Raw genomic sequence first — 27,509 nt, 5'->3', positions numbered from 1 at the left:
GGGGGGCACAGGAGAGGCCTCCAGACTTCCCAGAGTCCAATAGCTCCTCCAAGACGGGGACAGCCTGGGGGCAGGGTTCAGAGCCGACAATCCAGAACGTCTGCGATCAGAGGCTGCTGTGATTCAAAATATATCACCCTTTGGTGTTTTGGGGATCTTTTATAAAAAGTAAGTCTACTCTTGAACCCTTTGCTCTGTGACTCCCATTTCGGGGGTCCTAATTTAGAGTACATATTTATAGTTAAGAATCTGGCCCCTAAGGAACGTACAGTCTAATGCCTCTGAGATGTGCAGTGAGCCGAGTTGGATTCGCAGCACAGCACTACTTCCTCTTTTCGTAATTCAAAATTCTGAAACTACCTCCCCAGTGATGGCACTTTGAAACTTCAGTGACTTCCCTTATCTGAAGCAACACAGTTCTTTCTGGCAGAGAACGAAAAGTGTATTCTATCCAGTCCTACTTCGTTGTTGACAAAACCAGCAGGGTGAATGTCAGGCTGCTCAGGGTCTGCCTGAAACCCTCTCTCTTAGGGCAGTTTGAAAGGCCCTTAGAAGCCTGGGGATGCTGACTTTGGGTCCCTCTGGCTGTGTGACAGAGTTGGCAAACAGGCCGTAGCACACTGGATGTACGGGGCCTTATGTCTACCCAGGGTTCCTAGCTGTGGGGGACTTCACGTGGAAATCCAGATTTACAGCTGGTTGCACATAACCAAAGTCTACTTGGGTCATGACAAATCAGTAATGCATGGTCAGAGTGTAGGAGAGAATCATGCATTAAGGATTTAAGTAGAAAGAGCATTTGGAGTCTTGAGTTAGGAGAACTGGGTTCTAGTTCTGGTTTGCACAAATCAGCAAGCTGAGGCAGGAGATAATTGACAGTCATCACCATAGAAATAATAATAAGTACAATAATAACAACTCATTCTTCTCTTGGGTTCTCTATATGGCAGGCACTCTTCTAAGCACTTAAAATGCACTGGCTCACAGAAGCCATACAAGGTGGGACTACTAGTCTCATTCACCATGAGGAAATGAGGCGCAAACAGGCTACAGTGTTGCCCAGTTAAAGGGTGGGCCAGGATTTGCAGCCAGGCTCTAGTGTGTGTTGAGCTAAGCGCAGGTCAGGGATTGGCCCCTTTAATCCTCACAGTTGCTCTCTGAGGAGGTACTGTCGCCAGGGGGCAGGGGCCTTGGCCCTGCTTCTCACCTGGCCCTTGCTTCTAATGCACCAGTCCGCCCAGTTCACCGCAGAACTGGGAATCCTTTGTGGTCCTCGGCAGGGCTGGTTGCTCACGCTGAAATCCACAGGGTCTGGTCTTTGGTACTTACGTGGTCCTGTCTATTTTGCTTTCCCCTCCTGATGGCCCCCTGCATGGGCTGTCCTGCCTTCAGAGCCTGACCTCTCACAATGAAGAGGAACTCTGGGAGACCCGTCTGGGACAGCACACCGGGCTGCAGTGGCCTGGCTTAGGTGAAGTGAGTTGTTCTTCACTCTTGTCCCCTGTGTTTTCAGGAAGGTGCATTCGCATTGGTTTTCAAGAGCATCCACTATCCGGGAGAAGCTGTTGCCACAAGGTGAGGCGAACACACTGACATTTCCAACAGCAAATAACTAAAATACAGTCACTTAGCTGAGGCACAAGGGGCCATCAGGCTTCTGGAAAACTGGAAGGTACTTGCTCTATCTAAGGGACAACTGTGGCTTAGCCACAGAGAATGTATCCACCATCTCTGGCCAGAGCTTCTGATTTTTTAAAGAGAAACCAGAGAATTGGATTTTTATTTGAAATCTCCAGATTTTTAGAAGTTGAGAACAAATTCAAATTTAAAATAAAATTATACTGCAAGGGTAGATCCAGCTTTCATGGGGTTGAAGCCTATATAATTTCAAACTCTCTTTAGAAAGAGCATGCAAAATTGTGACCATGGAACTAAGAACAAAAATGAACATTGATTTGAATCCAGTAAAGAAGAGGCCTCAAAACCCAGAGCTCAAGCTTCATTACCTTCAAGGCAGGGGTGTCCCAGGAATCAGCCAAGAGGGTGGATTCAGCCTACATGTCCCTCTGTTAGAGTCCCCAGGGTCCCCAGCGTTGTGGAGTAACTCACTTGCTTATGCCATCCTCTTATTTTATATTCAAATGGGTTGTTTGACCATCTGTCCGTTTGTCTATCCATCTGGCCCTACATCCATCCATTCATCTAGCCATCTAGCCATCCATCAGTCCAGCTGTCCACGTCCTCCCATCCATCTGTCCATCCCTCTCTCCATCCAACTAATATTTGTTCATCACTTACTATATGTTGGGCTCTGGGGACCTACTGACATCAGACCTGGCCCTGCCCTTAAGGACTGGACATTTGTGCAGGAAGACTGTCAGGGCAGATACGGTGATGCTCTGTGATGGGGACCTGTGGCAGGGCGCAGGTGTCAGCCTGGGGGAGCAGGCAAAGGGACCAGCATGAGCAAAGGCACCTCAGGGGTCTACAGTTAGGCCAGGATGGGGGGTGGGACACTGGTGGGACTTGAGGCTCTTCCAGTCTCAGTGTGTGCTTATTGACACCAGCTGTGTGCCAGGCTTGGGGGACAGCAGTGAACAAGGTCATGTGGACACTGCCCCATGAACTTCGAGGGTGGGTGGGGAGTGGGAACGTGGGCAGAGGTCCACCTCGGCAGGGCCTGGGATGCCCGTGGGCTGCAGACTTCATTCTGAAGGCACTGGGGAGTCACTGAGAATGCACCTGTGGTGCTGGGAGACCAGGCCAGACAGGGTGAGGCTCTCCCTTGCAGACTGTCAAAGTATCTAGGCAGAAAATAGTGCGAATATGTTATGATTTTAATTTTTTCTAGGACAGGAATGAATTTATCATTCGGAATTTAATTCCTTCAAATGATAGAATTATATACATGTTGGTCCTTATCAAATTTAGACACCCCTTTTAAAAGCTGATATTAATCATGATATTACTCTTTTAAATGAATGCAGAAGGCAGATCAGCTGCAGGAATTGTCCAAGGGTTTGCCTTCTGAAAAATCACTGTCTCCTTTGTGATGGCATCTGCCTTCTGCAGATCAGAGAGTTGAAACTTTGCCTGTGCAGTGTCCTTCAGACAGAGATAAAACCACCCTTGAAAGTGCCTTCAGTGGCCCACAAAGTCAAGCAGACCCAAAGCCAGTCAGCTGAATGCCCCTCAAAGCTGGAGAACACCTGAGACAGGTGCAAGGGAGGCAAAGACAGCCTTTGTGCAGATCCTGGGCCTCACGGGCTCCCGCGTAAGCGATGGGAATGGAGGCAGGTGGAAACCCGAGCTCCTGCGTGCTGCCAGGGCCTAACAGGGACTCGGCTTCTGTGATGACAGCCCTGTGCGGGGACTCACTGGGCAGGAGGGTGGCACCATGGAAGTGAACTGGGGTTCTCACACTAGCCTGTTGGTCCCTGCTCCAAGCCTTGGGAGCATCTTCCTGTGGCTTAGGAGTCTGTCGTGTGGGACCTCAACAGGATGCTTTGCCCCATCCTCAGTGCTCAGAGGACACCCAGCCCACCCTGGGTGTCGACATGATGGCTAACTCGACCTGCTCTTGTCCCTGCAGGAGAGGCAGTCCCCTGCTCATTGGAGTGCGGAGCAAACACAAGCTCTCCACGGAACAGATCCCCATCTTGTACAGGACGCGTAAGTCCCTTCCCTTCGGGAAGACTGGCTGCTGCTGCTCCAGTGCAGGCAGCCCCGCCCCCTGAAGGCATGCGCCCCTCACCATGCAGAGTGGCCTGCACGGGGTGCTGCCAGGTCCAAAAGGTTCTCTCAGGCAATGGAGACTTGGCTCTATTTTTTCAAAAGCTTCTTTAGTATGGATATTTTTGAACATATACCCAAGTCGAGGGAACGGCGTGCAGCTCTGTTATATGCAGGCACTCATGCCCAGATTCCAGTGCTGATTTGGTTTGTTTTGTTTTTGGCCCTTTAAATGCCCTTACAGCAGCACTGTGCTATATGGGGATCTTTCACATGATTTGGCTGATGCAGCCAAAGCTAAAAATCGCAAATTTCTCCCACACATTTCCAAAGGGGGAAATGGGCTGCATGCTTTGTGTTATTCAAACAAAAGAGTTTAACAGGACTTGTGATCCTCTCCTTCATTTGCTAGGCAGTATTGAGAACACGAAGAACATCTGTAACTCGAGGGTGAAGAGGCTGGACAGCTCCACCTGCCTTCACGCCGTGGGCAATAAAGCCGTGGAATTCTTTTTCGCTTCCGATGCAAGGTAGCCAAGCCTTGTCTGCTTTCTTTCCTAGGACTGTGTTATCAAGAATGACCCTGCCCCCATGTGTGCTGTTTTCTCCCTGCCCAGCAGGGGCGGGGATGATGGCAGATTTCAGCTTGTGGTGGCACAGTGAGCACCTGCGTGGCTGTCAACAGCAGCTCTGGTGGCCAAAGGCCAGGTCCACTCACAATATTTGGGGCCCACCCAGAATAATTGGATTCGTTGCCAACATTTTTAAACTGGGAAATTTCACATAAAAATCTGGATTTCTAGCTTTTCTGAAAAACCAGCAGATCTGAGCACACTGGGCGGTGCTCCCTCTGGCCCAGGTTGTCTGGGGCTGCACCAAGGCTGCTCCCTTTCAGTGGGGCAGGTGTCTCGGGGCCTTCCCTTCCGCACTTTGCCTGAGTCTGACTGTTTGTAAAAGACAGAGCCAAGATTTAGGGTTTTGATCCAATTGATTCCAAAGTCCATGTTCTTCCTCATCAATACTCAAAAACAATAATTCTGAAATTTGAGAATGTCGGCTTCATAGCCATTTTAGTACAAAAAAATTATACACACACATACATACTCAGAAAAGGCCCTAACACTTTCCTGCTAGTTGAAAGAGAAAACCACCATAAACACCACCAGTACCTCCTTCATCCAAACCTTCGTTAAGCCTCTTTCCCATCAGCTCACGGGACCTTTCTGTGACCAGGTGAAGCCTCCTGGGACACACGAGCACCAGGAAGCTCTCAGCCCACAGCCAGCATGGTGCTTAATGGAGCTAGGAAAGGGCAGGGCTTCCCGAACTGTCTTCCTTACAGCACCGTTTCAATGAGAAGCTAATATTATTTCATTTATTCTAAGACACAATTATGTTATAGATTTTAGCATTTATAAGTGGCGTCTTGCAGTTATAATCTGCTACACTTTCTTAAAAGTGTATAAAATAATCATGATCTTAATTAAGATCAGTGTTACCTTATAGTGAATGAAACATGGTAGATGTTTCTCAAAAAAAAAGAAAAAAGCACGACTGACCTAAAAGGAGATGAAGTGATTATTTGTAGCCGATATGATTATATACTTTCAAAAGCCGACTGAAAGACTGTTAGAGCTAATACTAGTGGCTGGTCGGAGAATAAAGGCTTTGAAATCCAACATCCCAACAATAGCCACTAAGCTGTCAGCTGAAAGGGGGTGGGGTGGGGAAGACGTCCACCTGGCCTGTTGTGTCACTTTTCCTGACTGGCACAGTTGGCTCTGCAAACCTTTGTTGAACAAAAAAAAGGTAATCTATTTACCACAGCTGAAAAAAATGTTTTCATCCCTTAAAATGAATTTTGGTAAAAATAGTCTAGAACCTGATTGGAGAAGACTAGAAAAGTTTACCATGAGAAACAGAGGTTTCAGTCAAGGGAGAGAGTTCACATTCCTTGGCAGGAAGGATATTGTTTTTTTAATTAATTGGTTTAAAATTAATTTAATAATTAAAACCTAATTTTTAAAGATACTGTTCTCCTTAATCCGTAAATTCAATGCTATAAATAAAATCCTCAAGATTCTTTTGTTTGTATAGGTTTTGGGGAAGTTAATAAAGTGATTCTATAATGTATGGTGTATGAGTATAGATGAGAAAGCCCTCAAGTATTGAAAAGTGAGAATGACAAGGGTGACCCTCCCAGATATGAAGGCACCCTGCAGCACTCTCGTGGTGACAGCAGCCAGCCTGTGCTGTGGCCTTACTGCCGGACAGTGTGCTGAGGGCTTCGCCAGGATGGTCCCATTTAGACCTCTGGTGCAGGCACAACGATTATCTCCTGTTATCCAAGGGGTCATGTCTGTGTTGCCCGAGGGCACAGGGCTGGCAAGAGAGAGATGAGGATTTCACCTCGGTCTGATGACTAGATAATACTATCATCCATTTTGTAAATAAAAATAATAATTATATCTAAACATACAGATGTGCATGCACACGTAAGTATGTGTATTAAGCCCTGTCTGGAGGGCAATGTAATATAAGCAGCATTTGTCTCTGGGACATGGGATCAGGCCAGAAATGGCTTCCTCTTGTTAGTCTGTGTTTTTCACTTTCTAAACAATGGGTGTATATTGTTTGAAGTATTTTTTCCCAATGTGGTGGTTTTCCATCATTCTTCAACTCTCTTCCCTAGGATCTGTCTGGAGACCCCTCTCTTAGGGCCATAGAATTTAGTAGATTTTTTTCTCTTTAACTTTGCATTAGGAGTTTTAAATGTTCATTTTTCTGCATCGGACATGTATGGGTGTGGCACTGGGTAGAATGAGTGTTTTTTTCCTCCCTCGTCCTTCCATTCCAACAACACCTTATATACCACCTGTGCTGTTGACTACCTTTCTTTTTCATTTACCAACTTTTCTAACTTAAATTTATTTTTAAAAGAAACTGTCTATTGCCAACTCGAGAAAAAAATTCACACGTAAATATATTATTAAGCCTTGTCTGAAGGGAAATACAATATAAGCAGCATTTACCGTTATTACCTTCCATACAGAGAAAGTTATTATAAAAATGAACACAAAGACCCTACATTTCACTGGTGGACCTATTTTATATTTGCTTTTAAGCCCCCTGTTGTGTGTGTGTGTGTGTGTGTTAAGAAACAGAGTCGTTTGCCCTGATGAGTTTCCCACTGTCTGGATTTTGCTGAGTAGGTCCCCCATAGTGTCATTTAGCAAGGTCCCCTGTCCACTGTATTTCCTGCAAGCTGGAGTTTACAGATGTTTAGGAGCTTAATCTCCTTCAGGTCTGACTTTCTGATCAGGGGTTCGAGACTACTTCACAGATGGTGGTGTGTCCTTCCATCAGGAGGCACATCTGTTTTGTTGCCTTTCTGTGCTGTTAAGATTGATCAGGGGTTCAAGTGTTGCCAGCCTTATCCATCCATTATACAGCTGCTTTCAGCCTTTCACTATTTGGTTTCAACAGCCATTAATGGTCCTTGATTAGAGCTAGTAGTAATTAGGAGTTTGTAAGTTAATTATTCTAATTCTGTCATTCTTTCCTTATTAGCTCTATTCCTCCTATAAAAAGACACTTGCCCTCATAAATGATGTGGTTATTCTGGAAGATAGATCATTGGAAAGACAGTGTTTCATTCCTCCCCTTTAGGATTTAGGATAACGTGTTGGTTCCTGAACATTCTCCAAAGGTGACATCGTTTGGATCCTGATTTGAAAAAAGCATTACAGAAGGGGAAAGGGCCTCTGAGACGATTGAGGAAATTTGAACGTACTGGCTATTTGATGATATGAAGGGATAACCATTAATTTTAGATGTGATGATGGTATTGTAGTAGGTTAAAAATAATCCTTATCTTCTACAGATATAAGCTAAAATGTTTATAGATGATATGATATCTGGGACTGGTTTCAAAATAATTCTGGGCGGGACAGTCGGGAGGTGTGAATTGATGTTTATAGTGTGGTGTCCTTGTCCCTTCTGAAATGCCTTCAGTGCACTGATATGGACCCACACTTGGGAATCAGTGAGTGACTGCCATCTTGCAGCTGTTGGGCACAGTCCCCTCCTGTGATGCCCATGTTTTCCTCGCCCCAGTGCTATCATAGAACATACCAATCGGGTCATCTTCCTCGAGGACGACGACATCGCCGCAGTGGCTGATGGGAAACTCTCCATTCACCGGGTCAAGCGTTCGGCTAGTGATGATCCGTCTCGAGCCATCCAGACCTTGCAGATGGAATTGCAGCAAATCATGAAAGGCAGGTGTCCTCTGCAGGTCTGTGTGCAGCAGTCTCAGGGGGCAGGTGTTCTGGGGGGAGCCTGGACTGCCGTCTCTAAGGGAGTTTCTGAGTATATTCAGGTGCTGGGTTCCCCTGCTGGATCTGACCAGTCTGTGAACTGCCCCCCTTCACCAATTCTGGGAAACATTTCTATACCCCAGGCATCATTTCTTCCCTAGGTGGGGGACCTGAAGTAATGGAGCAACTGTGAACCACTTTCTCCTTTCAAAGAGAGACTCTCTCCCTGCACCCACATTTGTCTCCCTGTACCCTGTTCTTCACAGGGCACCTGGGTGAACTTTTAAGAATATGAATCAGACCCTTTGTCCTGCTACATGAAGCCCTCCAATGGCTTCCTGCTGTTCTTAAAATAAAATCCACAGCCCCCCACATGTAACCTGGCCCTGCCCACTCTGGCCATCTCACTGTTACAGACAGGCCCTGTGCTTGCCCACCAGGAGTCATTGTACTTGCTGTTCTCACAAGACTGGCTCTTTTTGATCACGTCCCCCTGAAATGTCACCACCTCAGAGAGTCCTTCCCTGATCCTGTGTCTGCAATGGCCCCACCCCTCCTCGCTTGTCTTACTTGCTCTCTGGCACCCTGTGCACAAGTCCTCTGCTGAAGGCAGCAGACAGGGACACTAGGATGCTTGGCATCGTGAGTGGGTGTCCCAGAGGACATCCCCACCCTGCCTGTGGACACCTCCAGAGCACGAGACAGCCCCTGTCAGGGGCCTTCACATGCTGCGGCCTATCGTCCCTTTGACCTCATTAAACCTCATTCAAACAAGAGCCCTAGAAATGCATGTGCGAATGAAAAGGTGTTTCTTCAGTACAGAAGCTAAGCGTATTTGTTCAAAAGAAAATGGCCTGTTTCTTCGAGCCTCCTTAATTTGTATTTCCCTAAGTAGGTGGGTTTGGGGAAGTAAAGCATTTTCCTTTCTTCTGGCCTTGCTAAGAGGAACACGGCCCAGGAAGACCAGCCTTGCCTTCCACCCTTGCCCCCCTCGGTGGGAGGGTCAGATGTGTACTTGCTTATCTGACCTGCTCCCCTTTCACTTGTCACCATGAGCATCAGGCAGGACAATCCCTGGGGACTGTAATCTGCAGTAGCCTTTTCATGTGTCACTCTGACTAACTGCATAATGACTTTTTGTCTTGATTAAAAGTTAAGCAGTGGAAAGATAATGAAAACTGACCTGACTCGTTGTTTTCTTGCGCAGGTAACTTCAGTGCATTTATGCAGAAAGAGATCTTCGAACAGCCAGAATCAGTGTTCAATACCATGAGAGGCCGGGTGAACTTTGAGACCAGCACAGGTAATCCCTGGGCCGCGCCTCGGGCCCCTGCAAGCCCCTGTGTAGTGGCATCTGCACTGATGTCCTCCGTGTCCCCTGCAGTGCTCCTGGGCGGCCTGAAGGCCCACTTGAAGGAGATTCGACGGTGTCGACGGCTCATCGTGATTGGCTGTGGAACCAGCTACCACGCCGCCGTGGCTGTAAGTGCAGTGTGCCGGGCCATGGATGGTGCTGGGATGGTCGTGGCCACTTAGGACCGGGTGTGTCTTACATGCTGTCACACTCATGTGTGGGCCTTCCACATGTGGTGCCCCTGAGCCAGCGTGAGAGCTGGCCTCCAGCCCTTTCTCCTGCAGTGCAGCTCATGAGTGCCTGAAGTTCCCCCACCACCCCGACATGGAGGTTCCATTTCACAAACTGTTCCTAGAAGCCCACCTGCTGGTGTCCCTGTAGGGTCATGACTTTAGTCCCTGTTCTTGTTGGCTTCAGACACGGCAAGTCTTAGAGGAACTGACCGAGCTCCCTGTGATGGTTGAACTTGCCAGTGACTTTCTGGACAGGAACACGCCCGTGTTCAGGGATGATGTTTGCTTCTTCATCAGCCAGTCAGGTAAGGGATGCAGGTTTGCACGGGTTCACCTCAGGGCTCTCACTATTGCACCATGCACCTCCATCTTCCTTCATCCAGTGAAGTTCTCTGGCCACTGACCATGGGCCACTTTCTCATGTATCTGGTCGTTTAGCCCTCAGAGCCATCAGTTACTGTCGCATATTATGAGGAGGGCCCTACAGCCAGGGCATCCCCTCCTCCTGGAGTCTCAATTCCAGGGCTTAAGGGACCACTCACTACAGTGCCATAAATGTGCACTGGATTTAATTGAGAAAGATCTTCCAAATTCTACTGGTTCAAGGGCTGTGAGGGTGCTTGCAGTGCCCACACTGCGCAGCAGGGGACGTGTGGAGAGGCAACTGCTCCAGGGTAGGGTCCAGGACTCCTCCAGCTCAGCAAACCCTGCTGGGGACCATCCTAACACCAGGTTTGGGCATTTACTTCAGTCGGGCTGTGCAGAGGGTAGAGAAGGTGACCCTTGGCCATATGCTTGGAGTCCCTATGAGCTCCAGGAAGATTTGTACAACATTTTAATTATGGAAAATTCCAAACCTTTATAAAAGTAGAGATTCCCATAAGGAATCGCCTAGCCTCAGCCACGATCAACTCAGCAGACCTTGTGTCATCCATGTCCACATGAGCCCCACCCCTTCACTGGACTATTTTTAAATCAATCCTACACATCATGCATTTCTAGCCATAGATATTTCAGAATGTATCGCGTACGATAAAATGAAAAAACAAGCACAGTGTCGTAATCGCGATTAAAACATTCACAGCAACACCCTGATATCTATTGGGACTTTGAATGTTGCTTCTGTTTGGAATTTTTAATACAATTCCCATTTCAAGGACAAGCTAAGAAACACTAATACAGACACACCCACCATCTGGCTGAGCTCCTCGTACTCAGGTGCTGCCATGTGACTTTAATTGCCAGTGTAGCCTTTGGCCTATGATCCCGTCAGAGCCTAAAAATGTTTCATGAGTTGGTGGGAGCCACTAAGCAGAAAACAGAGGTGGAATTAATGTGAAAACAACACAGTAGTAGTTCCTGAGTGTCTACACAGAAGGGGTTTAAAGTTTCAGTTTGTTCAGCCCTTTCCATTAAGTTAAAAAATACTGTACCAAAAACTTGGGAGCAGGACTGATGCAGATAAAGCTGTCCTGCTCCCCGCCTCCCAGGCCCGAGCCCCACTGGCGCTGAAGAAGGGCTGTGTGACACCTTGATGCTATGTACTAGACTCCAGTCTGAAGAGAAAAAGGAGAGGAATCGCACCACGCAGTAGCACCAGCCTGCACTGCGGGAGAGCTAGGACAGCCACAGTCAAGAGCAGTGGACATCGAATGAGTTTGATTTTATGGTCTGGAGCCTATTTAATTTAGTTTGAGTTCCTTAGGACTTACAAACATAGGGAGTTTGCGCTGGCTTATGCGTGAACCTATTTAAGTAGCTTTAGTATAAAAAAAAATAATTTTTGTCCGTACTGGGAGGCTATAAAGAAGTGTTTCTCTTTAAAACAAGATTTATTTGAGAAATGCCATTTGGGGGCATCCTTGCATTTTTAAATGTTAAATCTCGCCACATTCTGAAAAAGGGAGCCTAGAGCTATAGAAAGGGCACTGGGGGCCAAGCCCACCCGGGTGGTGCTGACTCCATCACATGCTGCACGTGACCTTGAGTGAGTGAGGCATTGATTTCCTCATCTTTGAGCCCCTCATTCTCCAGGGGGAAATGGGGACGACAGCCCCCCATGGGATTACCGTGAGTCAGGGAAACAGTGAATGAGATAGTGCTTGCCACATAAATAGTAGTGAAATCTCGAATCTAAGGATCCACCAGCAAAATTGTTGAGCATGCATTTTCAGTCTTTCTGAGTGCAAGTCGCCTGTATTTGGGCACCAATTTGGGTGTCAGAGAGGGGAGTAAATGAGTGTGTGGGGGGTGCTGGGCGTTCGGGCTGGCAGAGCCATGCACCTGTGTACATGCAACTGAAAGGAAGGGCCTGTGTGACAGGCGAGACCGCAGACACCCTCCTGGCGCTACGCTACTGTAAGGACCGCCGGGCCCTGACTGTGGGTGTCACCAACACTGTGGGCAGCTCCATCTCCCGAGAGACCGACTGCGGCGTCCACATCAATGCAGGCCCGGAGATCGGAGTGGCCAGCACCAAGGTAGAAGGATCCACGTGGGCCTCTGTGGGAGTGTGAGGGTGGACGGGAGGCCGAGCCGAGCGGGGGCCCAGTGATCTGCCCCTCCCACATGGGTGCCTTCTGCCAGCGCCATTGTCTGTCCACAGGCTTACACCAGTCAGTTCATCTCCCTCGTGATGTTTGGCCTGATGATGTCTGAAGACCGTATTTCACTACAGGACAGACGACGAGAGATCATCCAGGGCCTGCAGTCGTTACCTGGTATGTCCCAAAACAAAACTTTCCTTACTTCCAAATCCAGTAGATTGTTCTGGGCTGCTGTCTTCGTGACTCTGACTGTCAACAATGCTGTTAATTACGCCCTCTTCCTCAAAAACGTCCTCCTCACCACTACATGCCTGCGGGCACTCTCACTGGGCCAAGATTGAAGTCTGCACTCCTCCCAGGCCCAGCAGCCCTGCGCACTGGGCCCCTGCCGCCTCCGACCTCATCACACTCCCTCCCCTTCCCAGAAGGCTTCACTGACCTTTGATCCTCAGCAATTCCAAGCTCTTTCCAACCACAGGGCCTTTGCACTGACTCTTTCCTGTACTGAAACCCTCTTCCTCCAGCTCTTCAAACAGCTGATGGCTTCTCATCACAAGTGTCAGCTCAAATGTCACCTCCTGGGACCCTCCCTGGCCACCCAAACTAACTGGGGTTCTACCTTCCTGCTCCAACTCTCTATTAAACGTTAGCCAGTTTCTTTTCTTTATAGCACATGCTGTGATCCAAAATTACCTGTTTACCTGCATACTGGCTTGTCTCCCCCAACTAACATGTCAGCTCAGAGAGCACACAACCCTGTCAGATTCACGCTGGACACCAGGTCCTGGCCAAGGCAGGCATACAGTAGGTGCTCAGAAAATACCTGAGAAGCAGCTCGTGGCCCTGAGCCTCTTCCTGTCCCAGATGGCTCCTTCACAATCTCACCAAACTCCTCTTTTGCTGGGTCCCATCTTTTGCTGTCGGTGAGATACAGTGTCTGTCACACAAAATCGCAAGCTCTTTTGGGGAGCATGGTTCTCATCATTCATTCATTCACTTACTCACCCCACACACGTATTCAGGGCCAGCTGCCCAGCCCTGAGGCCAACCTCCGAGAAAGCAGAGGGAGAGCCATCATTTGACCACAAAAGCCTAGGGATGTGTGTCTGGCCAAGACAACCTGCAGGGAATTTATTGGGAAGGAAAGCATTCTTAACCTTAAGTCAGGTAAGAACTGCAAAAGCGACTCTATCCCGAGTCTGAGTCAGCAGTTCTCAAGATGTGGTCCACAGGTCCTGGGGGGTCTGCAAGGCCCTTGCTGTCAAAACTATTTTTATAGTAATGGATTATTTATAATCAAGAAGACGTTTTTGCCTTTTTCACTATGTGGTCACTTGCAACGGCAGTGGTAGCCCCCACTGACGCTTCACACTTCAAGGCAGAGGCACCAAGCTCTTCTCAAACCACCATGCCCCAGCTTCACCTAAGCATGTCCGTGGGGAAGCAGTAAAATGCATTAGTCTTACTAAAGCACAATACCTTTTAGTATCAGTGTGACCCAGTGGGAAGTATGTGTGAAGTGTTTCTGCTGGACCCTGAAGCATGAGGGTTGTTTCAAAGAAAATTGCCCTCTGATTGTCGGAGTAGCAAGCTGACTTGGGTATCTAGCAGGCATTTTCTCAAAAATGAACAAAGTTAACCCAACACTTGGAGAAAAACAACTGACAGTATTTGTTACCAGTGATAAACTTTGAGCATTCAACCTAAACTTGGGATTTTGGAAAACTGACGGCTGTCAGCATGAGCTTGACCACTTTCCCAAAACTTAAAGACATCTCTGATGAGATGGGGATTTTAACAAATGTGAAATTTTAAAAATGTTTTATAATGAATGTGTCCATGTTTAGAAGATGTGCATAACTCTGTGAACCAATATTTTCCAATTGGCCAATGCATGATGCTACACAATTATGCACGTGTAAAAGACCTGTTCAAATAAATGCAACATACACCAACACATTTTAATGTGAATGAGGTAGGAAGAGTTTATTGATATAATTTTAGATTCTACATTTGCAACTACCCTTTTAAGAAATCATGATTTCTTAAATTTAGAGTAGTATCGAAGAAGCACATCCACAATGATTCGAAAAAGCTATTTAAATATACCTCCCTTGTTTAATCACAGATTTCTGGGAGGTTGGATGTTCTTCCTATACTTCAGCTAAAAGATCAAACAACAAATTGAATGAGGAAGCAGATATGAGAATCTGTCTTTTATTTAAAAGTCAGACATTAAAAAGATTTGCAAAAAACAATGCAACTCTTCGATTTTTTAAAAATATAATGGGTTTCTTGTTATTTTTATATAAATGAATAAATACATATCTTTAATTTTCCAGTTTCTAATCTGGTAAACATTGATAGCTATATCAATCAATATCAATCAAAAATCAGGGCTTTTAGGGGTTTGCAATAATTTTTAAAGAGTTTGCAGGAGTCCTGAGACCAAAAAGTTTGAGAACCATTGATCCAATTTACCCTGGCTTTGTCTTGAAGCATGGCATGGGGCCTGCACAAAGGGCATTGATCTGGAATGTCAGCTCTGTAACTGGCCAGCTGGGGATTTAGCCTCTCTGAGCCTCAGTTGCCTTACCTGTAAAATGGAGGTAGGAATAACGCTTCCCTACTTATCTTACATGCTCAGGAAAGTATGAACACAAATATGAATCACTCTCCCAGCAAAATCCTGACCTGCCCGTAACCCAAGTTATTTTCCAAAATTTATGTGTAAAACCGTTTTAAATGAATGCTAGGACACCAAGTGTACTAAGTGATGTGAGTTCCTAAACCTTGTCTTTTACACCAGGATTCTTTGTGAATCTTGGTTTAAAACTGGTGTGACTGGCTCTCCCTTCTCCTGTGTTTGACTTAGAGCTGATCAAGGAAGTGCTGTCACTGGACGAGAAGATCCACGATCTGGCCCTGGAGCTCTACACGCAGCGGTCACTCCTGGTCATGGGGCGGGGCTATAACTACGCCACGTGCCTGGAAGGAGCCTTGGTGAGCCCCCTCTGCCCAATCCCCACCCCACCCCAAGAAACCAGCGAGAAGAAGGGCAGGGCATTGGGTTAGGGTAGGGGAGTGCTTGAGAACCCATTGTCCGCCAGGTGAGGCTGCATTGCACACCAGCACACGACAAGGTGTTCTAGGCCTGGGGACATGGAGATAGGGGCTCCCAACCATTGTTCTCCCAGGTAAAGGAGCAGGGCACCCTTGGGTGAGCCCCGGAGGGATCAGCCTGTGCCGGGCTCCATCTGGATTAGCCCATTTATACCTCATAGGCATCTGATGAGAGCTTGGCAGTTATTATCCACATTTTACCCAGGAGGAAACTGAGCCGTCAAAAAATTCATCTTGCTCAAGATCACATAGTAGAAGTGATTGGCCTGAAATTCGGACTCAGGTTCATGTGGACTTTACTTTTTTCCACTACTCTAAGCAGCCTGCGTGGGAGGATTTGAGTAGAGCAGAACTGTGGAGTAGTTCCCCTGTTACTTGTAAGAGGAGCTGGAAATCCTGTGGGAATGAGCGTCCCAGGCCCTGCCTTTTTCTAAATCTGTGACTGGCTGTTTTGCCCCCTGCGGCAATAAAGACCGCCGCTGGCTGGTGTAAGAGAGCTGATGGATCAGAGTCGGGTGCCAGGCCACGGGCCTTCCAAGAGGGTGGGCCTGCTGTCCGGGGCCTGGGTCTAGTGCTTGCCCTTTACTCTCTCTCTGCTTGCTCTTCACGCTCACCCGAAGCAAACTGGAGACTGTCCCTGGTGAGGCAGCACTTGCTACCCAGACAAGAGTGTCACCTATGACCCAGTTCATCTCCCCTCCTCTCCCTGTGGGAGCAAGTGGCCTCTCTTTCCACCCCACTGCCTCCCCCAGTTGAAAGACAATGCTGTTTGTAGTCGGTCCACAAGAAACATTAGAGTATTACACATAGCGGGGAGTGGGGTAGGGTGTACAAGCCATGACGTGCCTGACCGCAGTGAGCTCCAACTTCCACATCCTTCTGTGGAGGCTCTGACCCCTGCCCAAGGCAGTGAGGAGTGAGCACCCAGCTCCTAAACCCAGCGCCCCCGCCTCTGCCACCTGGGGGGCTCAGCTGCAGCGCCTGAGTGCACTGGTGAAAGATGGGTATTCAACTGCTTCTCCGAGTTAGGCTTTGGGGAAAGAAAGAAGCTTTCACGCTGCTGATGGCCCAAGTCAATGGCCCCTCTATGGTCACTTAGGGGCCGGCACTCCAGATGGCTCGGGCATCCAGGGTGGGGCTGCGCTCCTAACAGTGTTTCCCAGACCCAAATAAATAGCTCAAGGGGAGAAACGTATTCTTCGTCACTCCCACCAGTCCAATGATGGGGGTTTAGTGGTAACAGAATAGAATGGAATGTCCCTAAACATAGGGGAAATTCCAGGAACAGCGCACCGTGTGTGATTTTGCTTGATAGGTAGGTCAAGGCAACCCTAAGTTATTAATGGTCTAGAATTGGGGATATGATTAATCAGATCATTGAATGGAAGCATATCTAGACAGAATACAATGCCGTCATTACAAACCCCAATTGTGGGGAGGCCACGGGGCCTGGGAACAGCTTGACTGACACGGACTTGTAGGGTGGCTGTGCCCAGGGGCTGGTGTGGGGATGCAGGCCGCATGCTGGTCTTCCCTGGACCCGGCCTTGCCAGCTGCCCTCAGCGTGTTGCGTGCATCCCCCTGCCTTGTGGCCCTCAGCTCCCGCCTTCCACAGTGACCTCTCCCCCAGCTCCTGTTTCTCCCCTCTGGCTGATCTGCTGCAGCCTCCTGCCTGCCCAGCATGACACTGAGCCCACCTTATGTTTCCCTAGAAAATCAAAGAGATAACCTACATGCACTCAGAAGGCATCCTGGCTGGGGAGCTGAAGCACGGGCCCCTGGCGCTGATCGACAAGCAGATGCCCATCATCATGGTCATCATGAAGGACCCTTGCTTTGCCAAATGCCAGAATGCCCTGCAGCAGATCACGGCCCGCCAGGTAGGGACGCTCAGCTGAGCTGGGGCCACCTCTCTCCTTCTCTCTTCCACACATGCCCACCTCACCCACTGTCTGCCAGCACCAGTTATGCGTAGGTCCTGCCAGTGAGCGGGTGTGACTGCACTCTCCTCGGCCCCCTCATGAGTGGGGCACACACTCAGAAAGGGACTGGCCAGCTTTCAGCCCTGCCCACAACAGCTCCTCAGTGAGGCCCAGTGACCCACAGTATCCAGGGCTGTGCTGGATCCCAGGCAAGGAGGCTAGAGGAGGTACTACTAGTGGGGAGCCCTGGGGACAGTCCTGACGCTACCCACCTGGAGTTAGGTCAGGTCTCACAGGTGAAGGGCAATACCCACCACGAGACTGCCTTCACTGCAGACACCAGCTACAAGTTCGGGGTTCCCAGGCCACCCACACTTCTGGAGTTCCCACTAATCCCTCAGGTACACTAATTCCCTAGAATGACTCATAAAACTCAGGAAAGCACTATATGACTATTACAGTTTCATTACACAGGATACTAATCAGGGCCAGCCAAAAGAAGAGACTCAGGTCAGGGCAAAGGTCCCCAAACAGGAAGCTTCTGTGTCCTTAGGATCCTCCCTGCACCGCAGTGCATCACCAGCCAGAGAGCCCACCTGAGCTTCTAGGGGCCAGAGTTTTTACTGAGGTTTCATTATGGAAGCACGATGGATTGAGTCATTGGCCACGTGGTAGAACTCAATTTCTAGCCCCTTTCTGTCCCTGAAGTTCAGGAGGTCAGGATGACATCACGTGGCGCAAAGCCCTAACCCTCTAAGCACGTGGTGGGTCTTTCAGGCATGGTCAGGCCCCATCCTGAGACTATCCTGAGCCCACCATGAGTGACCTCATTAACATAAACTCAGGTGTGGTCCAAGGGACCACCACAAAAACAAAGACACTTCTAATACTCAGAAAGCCCCAGAGCTTAGAGGCCCCCTCCCAGGAACCAGGGACAAAGATTGGCCCAATTCTGTATTATACTATGGCTGCCCTAAGGTGGGAGGGGGGAGCCCCCACAGATCCATGTGGGGTGCCCACGAAGTTACAGGTGAAACCAACAATGAGCTTGAGCCGGCTGCTGCCACACCTGGGTCAGCGTGGTGGTCACAGAGAAGTCAGAGGACATAGTCACTACACTTCTTTGCTTAAAACCTTCCAGTGGTTTCGGACAAACGACAATGACACAAGCCTGCATTACCAGCCCCTTCCTCCTGTTTCCCATTCGGGCCAGCCCCTTCCTGCCTCTGCGCCTTAGCTGTTCCCTCTGCCCCACATGTTCTTCCCATGCACCTTCAGAGAGTTGGCCTCTTGTCATCCAGGTCTCAATCCAAATGTCTCTGATTTGAAGAGTCCATCCCAGACCTCACCAATATCCCCCCTATTTCAGGAAAATGCCATATTACCCTATTTTATTGCCTTTGTGGCATTTTCCTGAAATTAGCATTACTTACTGGTTTCTGGTTTACATTTTTGTTTTCCACCACTCAACTATGAGCCCCATTAGAACAAGGAGTGGGTGGGTGCACCCTGCCCTTCGAAGTCGCATGGAAGGAAACCACTCAGAAATGGGCTGAATGGTTGTAGCAGGAGGACCATCACTCTGCCAGTGACGGGAAAGAAATGTGCAAAACATCAAACACTTTGTCCTTTACGTGGGTCATGCACAACACCTTACCCATAATTCCAGGAAAAGCAAAAGATCACTGTTACCGTTGCAATAATGCTGATCTCAGAAACTCGGATGTGTGTGAGAGATTGCTTCTCTCGGAGACGATGTGCATTTTGTGATCACATTTCTCTGTTTCAGGGTCGCCCGATTATACTGTGCTCCAGGGACGACACCGAGAGTTCCAAGTTTGCATATAAAATGATCGAGCTGCCCCGCACCGTGGACTGCCTACAGGGTATCCTCAGTGTGATTCCCCTGCAGCTCCTTTCCTTCCACCTGGCTGTTCTCCGAGGATATGATGTACGTCTGAAAAACACCCAGAACCCAGCAAAGGGCAGAACGTAACCCCAGAGCTACTTTTTCAAAAATAATTATTTGGCGTAATTATTCATAGAAGAAATATTTTTATTTGAAAAAATTCTCTTTTTAAAGTAACTCATACCCCCTGAAAACAAGTTGGGAACTGTGAGGTGTATAAAAACCATATCATTAAACCACAAGCTCATTATCCCGAGGCTGTGCTAATAAGCAGATTTAATATCTTATTCCAGTCTTTTCCTTGTGCATGTGAATTTTTTAACATTTTTCAAGGTTACGTCAGGATGAAAATTTCTATCTTCCATTTTGATATATTGCAAATATTTTCTCACATCTTGAACTTGTTGTAAGCAACATTTAATCACTCCATAATATTCCACCACAATCTTATAATTTTTAACAATTACTTAGCCAGTCTTCTATTATTTAAACTGTTTCTAATTTTTGGAGCATCTGCAGTGAACATCTTTGTACATACATCTTCATCCCATATTTAAGATTTGTCCTCAGCCTAACAAATGATTCAATTTGGAGACTCCTAACATATATTGTCAACTTACATTCCAGAAAAGAACCAATTACCGTGTTTCCCCAAAAATAAGACCTAACCAGAAAATAAGCCCTAGCATTATTTTTCAGGATGACATCCCCTGAACATAAGCCCTAATGCATCTTTTGGAGCAAAAATTAATATAAGACCCAGTCTTATTTTCGGAGAAACATGGTAATCTCACCAGCAGTGTGTAAGAACACACAATTCATTGTGCAAAGAAATGGAAGTTTATTATAATTTTATCTTGAGAAACTTTTAAAAGTATATGACAACACACACACAAAAATACAAAAAACACCTGATAGTGTACATGTCATCCAAAAGTGACATATACTGACGTTTTGTCATGTTTGTTTCTTGTTTTTCAAAACATTAATTTAAACAAAATTAGACATTGCAGATGAAAGTCGAAGCCCACTTTATCAGCCACCCAGAGTCACATTTCTTTCCAAACCCCCACCCTACACTAACAAGTCTCGTGGGTTTAGTGCATATCCATCCTTTCAAGAAAAGTGAATATTTAACAGTACAAATTCAGCTAGCTGTCTTTAATAGCATGAATTGTATCCTTTTAATAGTGTTACTGCATGACACATATCAGGTGCACCATAAATATTTAGCGAATGAACTAAACATTGTACAGTTAACTGAAATTTCTGGAGTAAAGAACCACTTCCAAGATGCAGTCTCAAGGGAGCTTGTGGTTGGAGGTGACCAGGAACACCGACTCTGATACTAGCTTTTACAATATAGCATGTTGCCAAGATCTGTGGGGTACTGAGCATTTATTTTCTATCATTTTAGGTTGATTTCCCCAGAAATCTGGCCAAGTCTGTAACCGTGGAATGAAAACAAGAACATGAGGAGACCGTCACCACGTTTAACCTGGTTCAAGATCCGTCCCAGTGACACCATTCTCATCTCCTAGATCCCAGTAGAGCTTGACAGCTTCCACGTGCCTTATACCCAAGTGCTTTGCTTCCAGCAGATCCTGTTTCTGTGTCCTGAAGTCACCAGAGGAGAAGGGACTCATTGTTTACACACAGGGATCAGAGCGGACTTTTCCACTACCGTGCAATAGAGATAACAGCTCTCTTCCGAGTAACTGTGAACCTTTTTTAACCAACACTAGTTAGTTTTAAAAGACAAAATATTTATAATGACAATTGTATAGCTTTTAAGTTATTTTTCTAATATGTGGCTTTCTGTAGCCAGGGTCATGCCCAGGATGTTCCCCCGCTCCCCGACCCACTCCGTGCCCCCAGTTTCCTGGCAGGGGGCATTCATCTCAGATTTGAGCACAAGGCATTGCCTCTGACTCCTCTCTCTTTGCCTTCCTCTCTCTGTGCTCCTGAATCCCAATCCCATCTTCCTGTGCCTGCTATAATAGGTCCTGTTGAAATCTCAGCTTCCTGTACCAGTTTTCTCTCATCTAAATCCCTCCAACTCTCCAACTTCTGTTTCATCTGATCATGGTTCTTTTTAAGCCCAGGCAGCATTTTGATCCCTGCCCCGGCCTGTAGTAAAACAGCCTGAAACATCCCCTGCAGGAGAGTAGCTTCCCATGGGCTCCCTGGTCCTCTATTTAAAAGCGTGCACAATCAAAGTACTATGCAATTTTAAGACAATAAAGACAATATAATTTTTTTTTCGTCTTCTGCATTTTGATTTTTGTTAATCTCATTCTTTATGTGTACTTGAATTTTGTGGGCTCCTCAAAACAGGACTTGGCAGAATCTGTTGGGGTCAGCCCAAGTGCTGCTACTCACTGGCATTGTCCCCATACCCATGACTCGCGTGCTTCCAGTACCCAAATGGGGACTATTTTACAGACTGGAACAGAATGCAGGAGATTTGGGACTCAGCTGAGAGTCCACTGAACAGCCGTTGGAGGGGGATGGGTCGCGTGATGCTACTTGAGATGGTTGCCCAGAGCCTAAAGGCAGCAGACGGGTGAGACGGTCAAATTTGTACTTTTTCCCCAATGACCCTATTCTACTTACTGACTTTGTTAATACAATCAGGCAGGAAACTAGAAAGACAGTTCTGAAGGCTTGTGGCTCGGAATTTAGACTCCCTGTGCGATGCTGTCCCGAATGGCTTGCATGCGTGAGATCTTCCTGACAGCTTATAGGTGTGTGCTCTAGTATCTCATCTGACCTTTGTTCTGGATTTCCTGTGGGACTCACAGCAGCAACTCTGCCATTCCTTCTATGCTCTTCCCTGGATCACGGAGTGAAAACCTGGGAACTACATTTCTAGGTTAAATATCACCAGTGAGAGGCAGTCCTGGAGATTTGGAAGATAGTTTAGAAATCATATTATTCATTGAGAAATCATATCATTTGTTTTTCCTCGGCAGAGGTAGGCAGAAGCATGACTTCAGCAAATTGGAGGTCCCAGTATGGTGATGCTCCCCCAAATTCACCTGCCACTCAGTGCTCCAGGCACCTGGGCCACAAGCAGAGGTTTCCTGAGGCTCCTCCAAAACCCCAGCTCTGGCCAGCTGGCAGGAACCTAGGGGGTGTGGTGACGCTCTCTCACCTCCATTATCCTGCCCTTCCCACAAATCGATCAGGGTATAAGCCCTGCCAGAAATGCCTGCCCTGGTTTCTGTCTTTCTGACCAAACCATGGCCAATACTACTTCTGAGATTAGGAAACTCCTTACAAACTAGCCAGAATATTTTTATCTGAACAAGAATCAGAAATATGAACTTCACCATTATGCCCGAGAAGTGACGACCACCCTGACTTTGTGTTAACAGCTGTGATTTGTAGCTCCACCACCCTCATGTAACCTACCCCCACAATATACCACCTGGTCTTGAAGACGGAGCGAAAGCGCACAGCAGCCAGGCAAGGACAGGGCAGCACTGCCCTCCTGGGCGGAGGCCCCAGGAGGAGGCCCCAGGAGGAGGTGAGAGGGACAGTCTCTGCTCAGGGTCTGACTTCCACTTCTCTGGGAGGTGACAAGGCCCCTTTTGGGGAAGTCATGAGCGAGGTCAGGAGCAAGTCCTGGGAAACAGGGTTCCCCACAATTGGGCACCTGGCAGGACTGCGGGGTGGACCAGGTGCGGGACTGCAGCAGGCGGGTGGGCAGAGGGAGTGGGCTGCTCTGTACCGCCTGCTCCTAAGCCCACCGTGTACCCCTCTGCTCTCAGGGAAAACTGAGAGCTTCTGTCAGTGACATGTGTGTCCTCGGGAGAATCCGGGCCAAGTTCTCCTGAGCATTCTGTCCTCGGGTTAAGAAGATGGCCCGATGGAAGTGGGAGTCTTGGAGGTGACAGTCTGTCTCTGGAGCGACACTGTTGCAGTAGGGCTCAGTTGCCTCCAGTCTGGTGCCGGGCTGTCAGCCTGGGATCACCTTTCACGTTCCTCCAAGGAATCCCTTGTCATCTCATGTTGGGTGTCCTGCTTCCTGTCTCTCATGTCTTCCTTCTCTGAGTTTCCATGTTTGTTTAGGTGGAGCACATCCTTCTAGATTAAAGCTAGTTGCGAGGTAAGTTTTTTGAGAGCTTGCATGTCTAGAAATGATTTTATTCCTCAGAACTGATTGAAGGCTGAGCTAAATACAGAATTCTAGGTCATAAAGAATTGTTTACTTCAGAATTGTGAAGGTAATGCTCCATTATCTTGTTTGCAATGTTAAAGTTGAGGGTTCCAAGGTCACTCTGAAGACCCTTTCAGGTGACCTTTTTATGTTCTTTTTGTTCCCTGTGTTCTGAAATATCACAGTGTGGTGCCTTGGTCTCCTCATTTAGTGTTGATTTCAGTCTGGTAAGTCAGGCCCTTTATACCTGGGAAATTTTCTTGAATTACTTTTTTGCGTATTTCCGTTTGTTTCTCTGGCTTGTTATTCAGAGGTTGAAGCTGCTCGATGGCCTTCAATTTCTTATCTTTTCTGTTGCACGTGGTACTGTCTTTTCACTCTACCAAATGGGAGGTTTCTTCAATTTTCTCTCCCAATCTGCCTACTACTAAGATGTTTTCATTTGTGCCAACACAATTTAATTTCCAAGAGCTCTTTTTTGGGCTCTAAATATATAAATATATATTTTTATAATACATATAATATTTTTAATTAACTAACGTCCAGACTTCAGTCATATTTGTTTAGTTTCTATCGAATGCCCCTTCCTATACCAGGGCACTGATTACACGTCACCTTGGACTCCTCTTGGCTGTGACACTTTCTCAGACTTCACTTGTTTTTGTTTTTTATGACCTTGACAGTTTCCAGTACTATCGGGTATTTTGTAGAATGTCCCACACTTGGATTTGTTTGATGCTTTTCTGGTGGTTAGACTGGGGTTATGTGTTTTTGGGAGGAAGAACCCAGAAATAAAGTGCCCTTCTCATCACTTCATATCAAGGTACATACAATGGACATGTCTTATCACTGCTAGGTTAAGTGGCCACCTGTCGGAGGTAGTGTTTGTCGGGTATTCTACTTTCTCCCCCTTTCCATACTGAACTCTTTGGAAGTAAGTCACTATGCCCATCCCTCACTTAAAAGGAGAGATGTGTGCTTCACCTCCTTGAGAGGAGAGTATCTACATTAATTATTCGGAATTCAGTACAGATTTATTTGCTCTCACCCTTTTATTTTTTACTTATTAAATCATTTAATTCCATTACTATGAATTTATGGATATTTATTTTATACTTTGAGTCATAACCCAATACTACGTCATTTATTTTGTTGCTCAGATTGTTCCAGCTCTTTCAGTTGGCTCTCGTGTCCCTTAAGACATGCCCCCACATTGTGTGTGCGTGAGTGTGTCCTTTGTAAGCAACTCCTTATTTTCCTGCACTACAAGATGCTCCAGGCTCATCTTGCACGTCCCCTGCCCCAGTCCTGGAATCAGCCCCGTTTCCTTTATTGGAGACGAGAGCTGGGCTCTGGGTGCGCTTTTGCTACTGGAATGTCGTTGCTTCTAGGCCATCTCAGCTGAGAAAGCAAGGACATAATCTGTGTGCTGAATTCTTTTTTAATGGCTGGTTCTCATTTCAAGGATGTGGTATTTCTTTATTCTCTCTGAAGACTGCAATGATATCTTTTCTTTTGGAATTTCCTTCTCCATATAGTCTTTCTTTCCAGATGCAGTTTTCTGTTGATTGTCTTACTTTTCTTTGCCATGTGACCTTGGGCAGTCTGCTCAGATTCAAGGTGAGAATAAAGTTCTGAGCACATGGTGTGAAGGCCCTGTTGGTGCTAAGATTCGCGGCCGGGCAATCTGGGAGATTTTTCGGTGTGTGTGTCAGGGAGGATGGAGGTGGGGGGGGCAGGCCTTTACTTTAGCTTTAGGCCTCGTCAGACTTCCAGAGAAGAGCAGGAGTCCAGGGGCTGTGATCTGGGAGCTGCCTGCAGGAGGAGGGCTGAGGAGCACTGAGGTCAGCAGTTAGTTACAGAGCCACCCAACAGCCCTCTTTTCATACAGCTCCTAGGCCCTCAGCTGTGCCCCAGGCTCAGATGCCCTTTCTTATTACCAGAGAATAAACTCCCCGATTTCCGCTTTTCCCAACTGCGTCTGCCCTTTTTCCTACTGTGTCCTCACCTGAGTCTGACTGCCTGGCCTAGGAGTGGAAGCCCTGCCCGGAGGGGCCGTCAGAGTACTCCTCCGGGGGTTTTCAAATTCCATTTGGGACAGAGGGCCTGCCCCCGCTGGGTGGTGGAAGAGCAGAAGGTGACACGGGGAGAAGGAAGCCGACACAGAGAATAATGGGATGGGGTGGACAGTTTGCCCATCACTTCCAAGGCCCCAGCCTGGCTCTACAGCCTGTAGTCCTGAGGCCGGCTCTACCTCTGCCTCCCCCACCCCACCCCAACGCCCATGCAACAATGCAGGAGTTTCTCAGTAATTGTCCCCATCAGCTTAAGTGTGGCGTGGCCTTCTAAAACACACACCTGAAAAAGTCATGACTTGCATCCCCTACACATCTGTGGTCCTGGTAAGGGGTGGGGGAGGGGCTGGAGGACGCCATCACGAGCATACTGACCCCACTGTGCGCATGGTTCGCTGGTCTGTGCCCCACACTTGGCACTTCTCCCCTTGAGTCCTTGCAGCATCCCCATCGGGCTGGGACCACCACCCATGCCCACTCCCCACGGAGCTGAGGCTCAGAGAAGAGAATGCTGTGCTCAGAAAAGCACAACTAAGTCGAGAGCCCTGTTGGAACCCAGGCCAGTCAAGGGCAGACGATGAGATCGGAGCCATGGACACCTGTCAGCACTGTGCCCCCAGCCCAGCACTGCAACCCCTGGCACCCCCCACCCAGGAAGTGGCAGTAGAGCTCTTCCTTCCTCCTGTGTTCTCCCTGGTGAAGAGGCCACGTGTGGGAAGGGGAGGTGGGCAATGTCTGCCAGCTGTGCCACCAAGGAGCCAAGTCAAGGGCAGGGAAGGGAGGGGCAGTGAGGTCTCAGGAGTAGGGAAGAGGCAGTAGCCTGCATCCCAGAGGGCACCCAGCCAGGGCCACAGAGCTGAAGGCGACAGGAAGGGGGGAGGGGCGGGGCGTGGGCAGCTGGGATGTCGGCTCCAAAGGCCTTGCTCTAGGCAGGATGAGCAGGCCAAGCCCAGGTCCTCACTCGGAAAACCAAGCCAGGAAGCATGGCGTCCTCTCTGAGCCCTACCCCCTCCCCCTCCCATCCCACCTCTAACACTTGACAATTCCACCTCTTAAACGTTTTCTTTACATCAAGTTTATTTAATTTACATACATTGTCACCATTTTGTAGTGTACAGTTCTGAGTTTTGACAAACAATAGTCATGTGACCACCACCATAATTAAAATATAGACATACCCATCATCCCAGAAAACTCCCTTGGCTCCTGGTAGTCATTCCCCTCCCCCCACTTTACCTCTGACAACCCCTGATCTGATTTTGCTTTTTCCAGAATGTCATATAAATGGACTCATAGACAATTCACTTATGTTTGGCTGCTTTCACTTAGCATGTTGTTTTTGTTACTTATCCATATTGTGCTCTTGTCAGCAGGCCAGTCCTTCCTGTGGCCAGGTTTCGAGAAGCCACTGATGGCCGTACCACAGTTCAACCTCTCACTGGATTATGGACGTATGTGTTGTTTCCAGTTTTTGACTGTTTTGAATAAAGTTGCTATAAACATTCACATACAGCTCTTAGCGTGGACGTTTTTATTTTTCTCAGATACACACCTAGGAAAAGGGTAGCTGGGTCGTATGGTAGGTATATGTTTAATGTGATCAGAAACTGCCAAACTATTTTCCAAAGTGGATATGCAATTTTGCTTTCCCACCAGCAGTGTATGAGCATTCAGTTGATAATTGTCTTTATTATAGCCATCCTAGTGGGTGTGTGGTGGTAGTTTTTTGTGATTTTAATTTGCATTTCCCTAAAGTCTTGAAATAGTTTTAAGATCAGTTCCTTCCTCTTGACACCTACTGCCATGGCCCCAGGCTAGGCCTCATCTTCTCTCTTTCAAGGGCCTTTGTAAGAAATCCCTAATTGGTCTTGTGGCCTTGAGACCCTCATCCCTGAAATGTCATGTGCCCTAGTGATCTTTCCAAAATAAATATCTAATCACATTATTCACTTCCTTTCTTAACACCCTTCAACAGCTGCTCTTTACCTCTTCAGCCAGGGCTCCCACCCTGTGATGGCCCAAGGGCCAGCAGGGAAGGGATGAGTGAAGTCGCAGCCGGGGTGGATAGTAGGGAGTAGAGGGGACTGTGGTAAACGAGGGGCCTCGCCTAAAACGTAGTAGGTGCCACTCA

The 27,509-nt window shown here is 47.6% G+C and overlaps 1 protein-coding gene across 1 annotated transcript in view; it reads left to right on the top strand.

The window, feature by feature from the left end:
- GFPT2 (glutamine-fructose-6-phosphate transaminase 2) overlaps positions 1–21,400 on the top strand; it is a 41,884-nt gene extending 20,484 nt beyond the window's left edge. Inside the window, exons 7-19 of the mRNA XM_033095599.1 lie at positions 1,514–1,575; positions 3,593–3,672; positions 4,145–4,262; positions 7,849–8,012; positions 9,259–9,354; positions 9,436–9,533; positions 9,823–9,943; positions 11,961–12,118; positions 12,244–12,358; positions 15,060–15,187; positions 17,020–17,187; positions 19,019–19,180; positions 20,556–21,400. Coding sequence (XP_032951490.1) covers positions 1,514–1,575; positions 3,593–3,672; positions 4,145–4,262; positions 7,849–8,012; positions 9,259–9,354; positions 9,436–9,533; positions 9,823–9,943; positions 11,961–12,118; positions 12,244–12,358; positions 15,060–15,187; positions 17,020–17,187; positions 19,019–19,180; positions 20,556–20,600 — 1,515 coding nt within the window. The 3' untranslated portion in view covers positions 20,601–21,400. The remainder of the gene's footprint in view (positions 1–1,513; positions 1,576–3,592; positions 3,673–4,144; positions 4,263–7,848; positions 8,013–9,258; positions 9,355–9,435; positions 9,534–9,822; positions 9,944–11,960; positions 12,119–12,243; positions 12,359–15,059; positions 15,188–17,019; positions 17,188–19,018; positions 19,181–20,555) is intronic.
- The last annotated feature ends 6,109 nt before the right edge of the window (positions 21,401–27,509 follow it).

Source organism: Rhinolophus ferrumequinum, chromosome 24 (assembly GCF_004115265.2).
Source record: "Rhinolophus ferrumequinum isolate MPI-CBG mRhiFer1 chromosome 24, mRhiFer1_v1.p, whole genome shotgun sequence".
NCBI classification, from domain to species: Eukaryota; Metazoa; Chordata; class Mammalia; order Chiroptera; family Rhinolophidae; genus Rhinolophus; species Rhinolophus ferrumequinum.
Note: the sequence above shows the minus strand (reverse complement) of the source record. Positions and strands in the feature narration are given on the sequence as shown.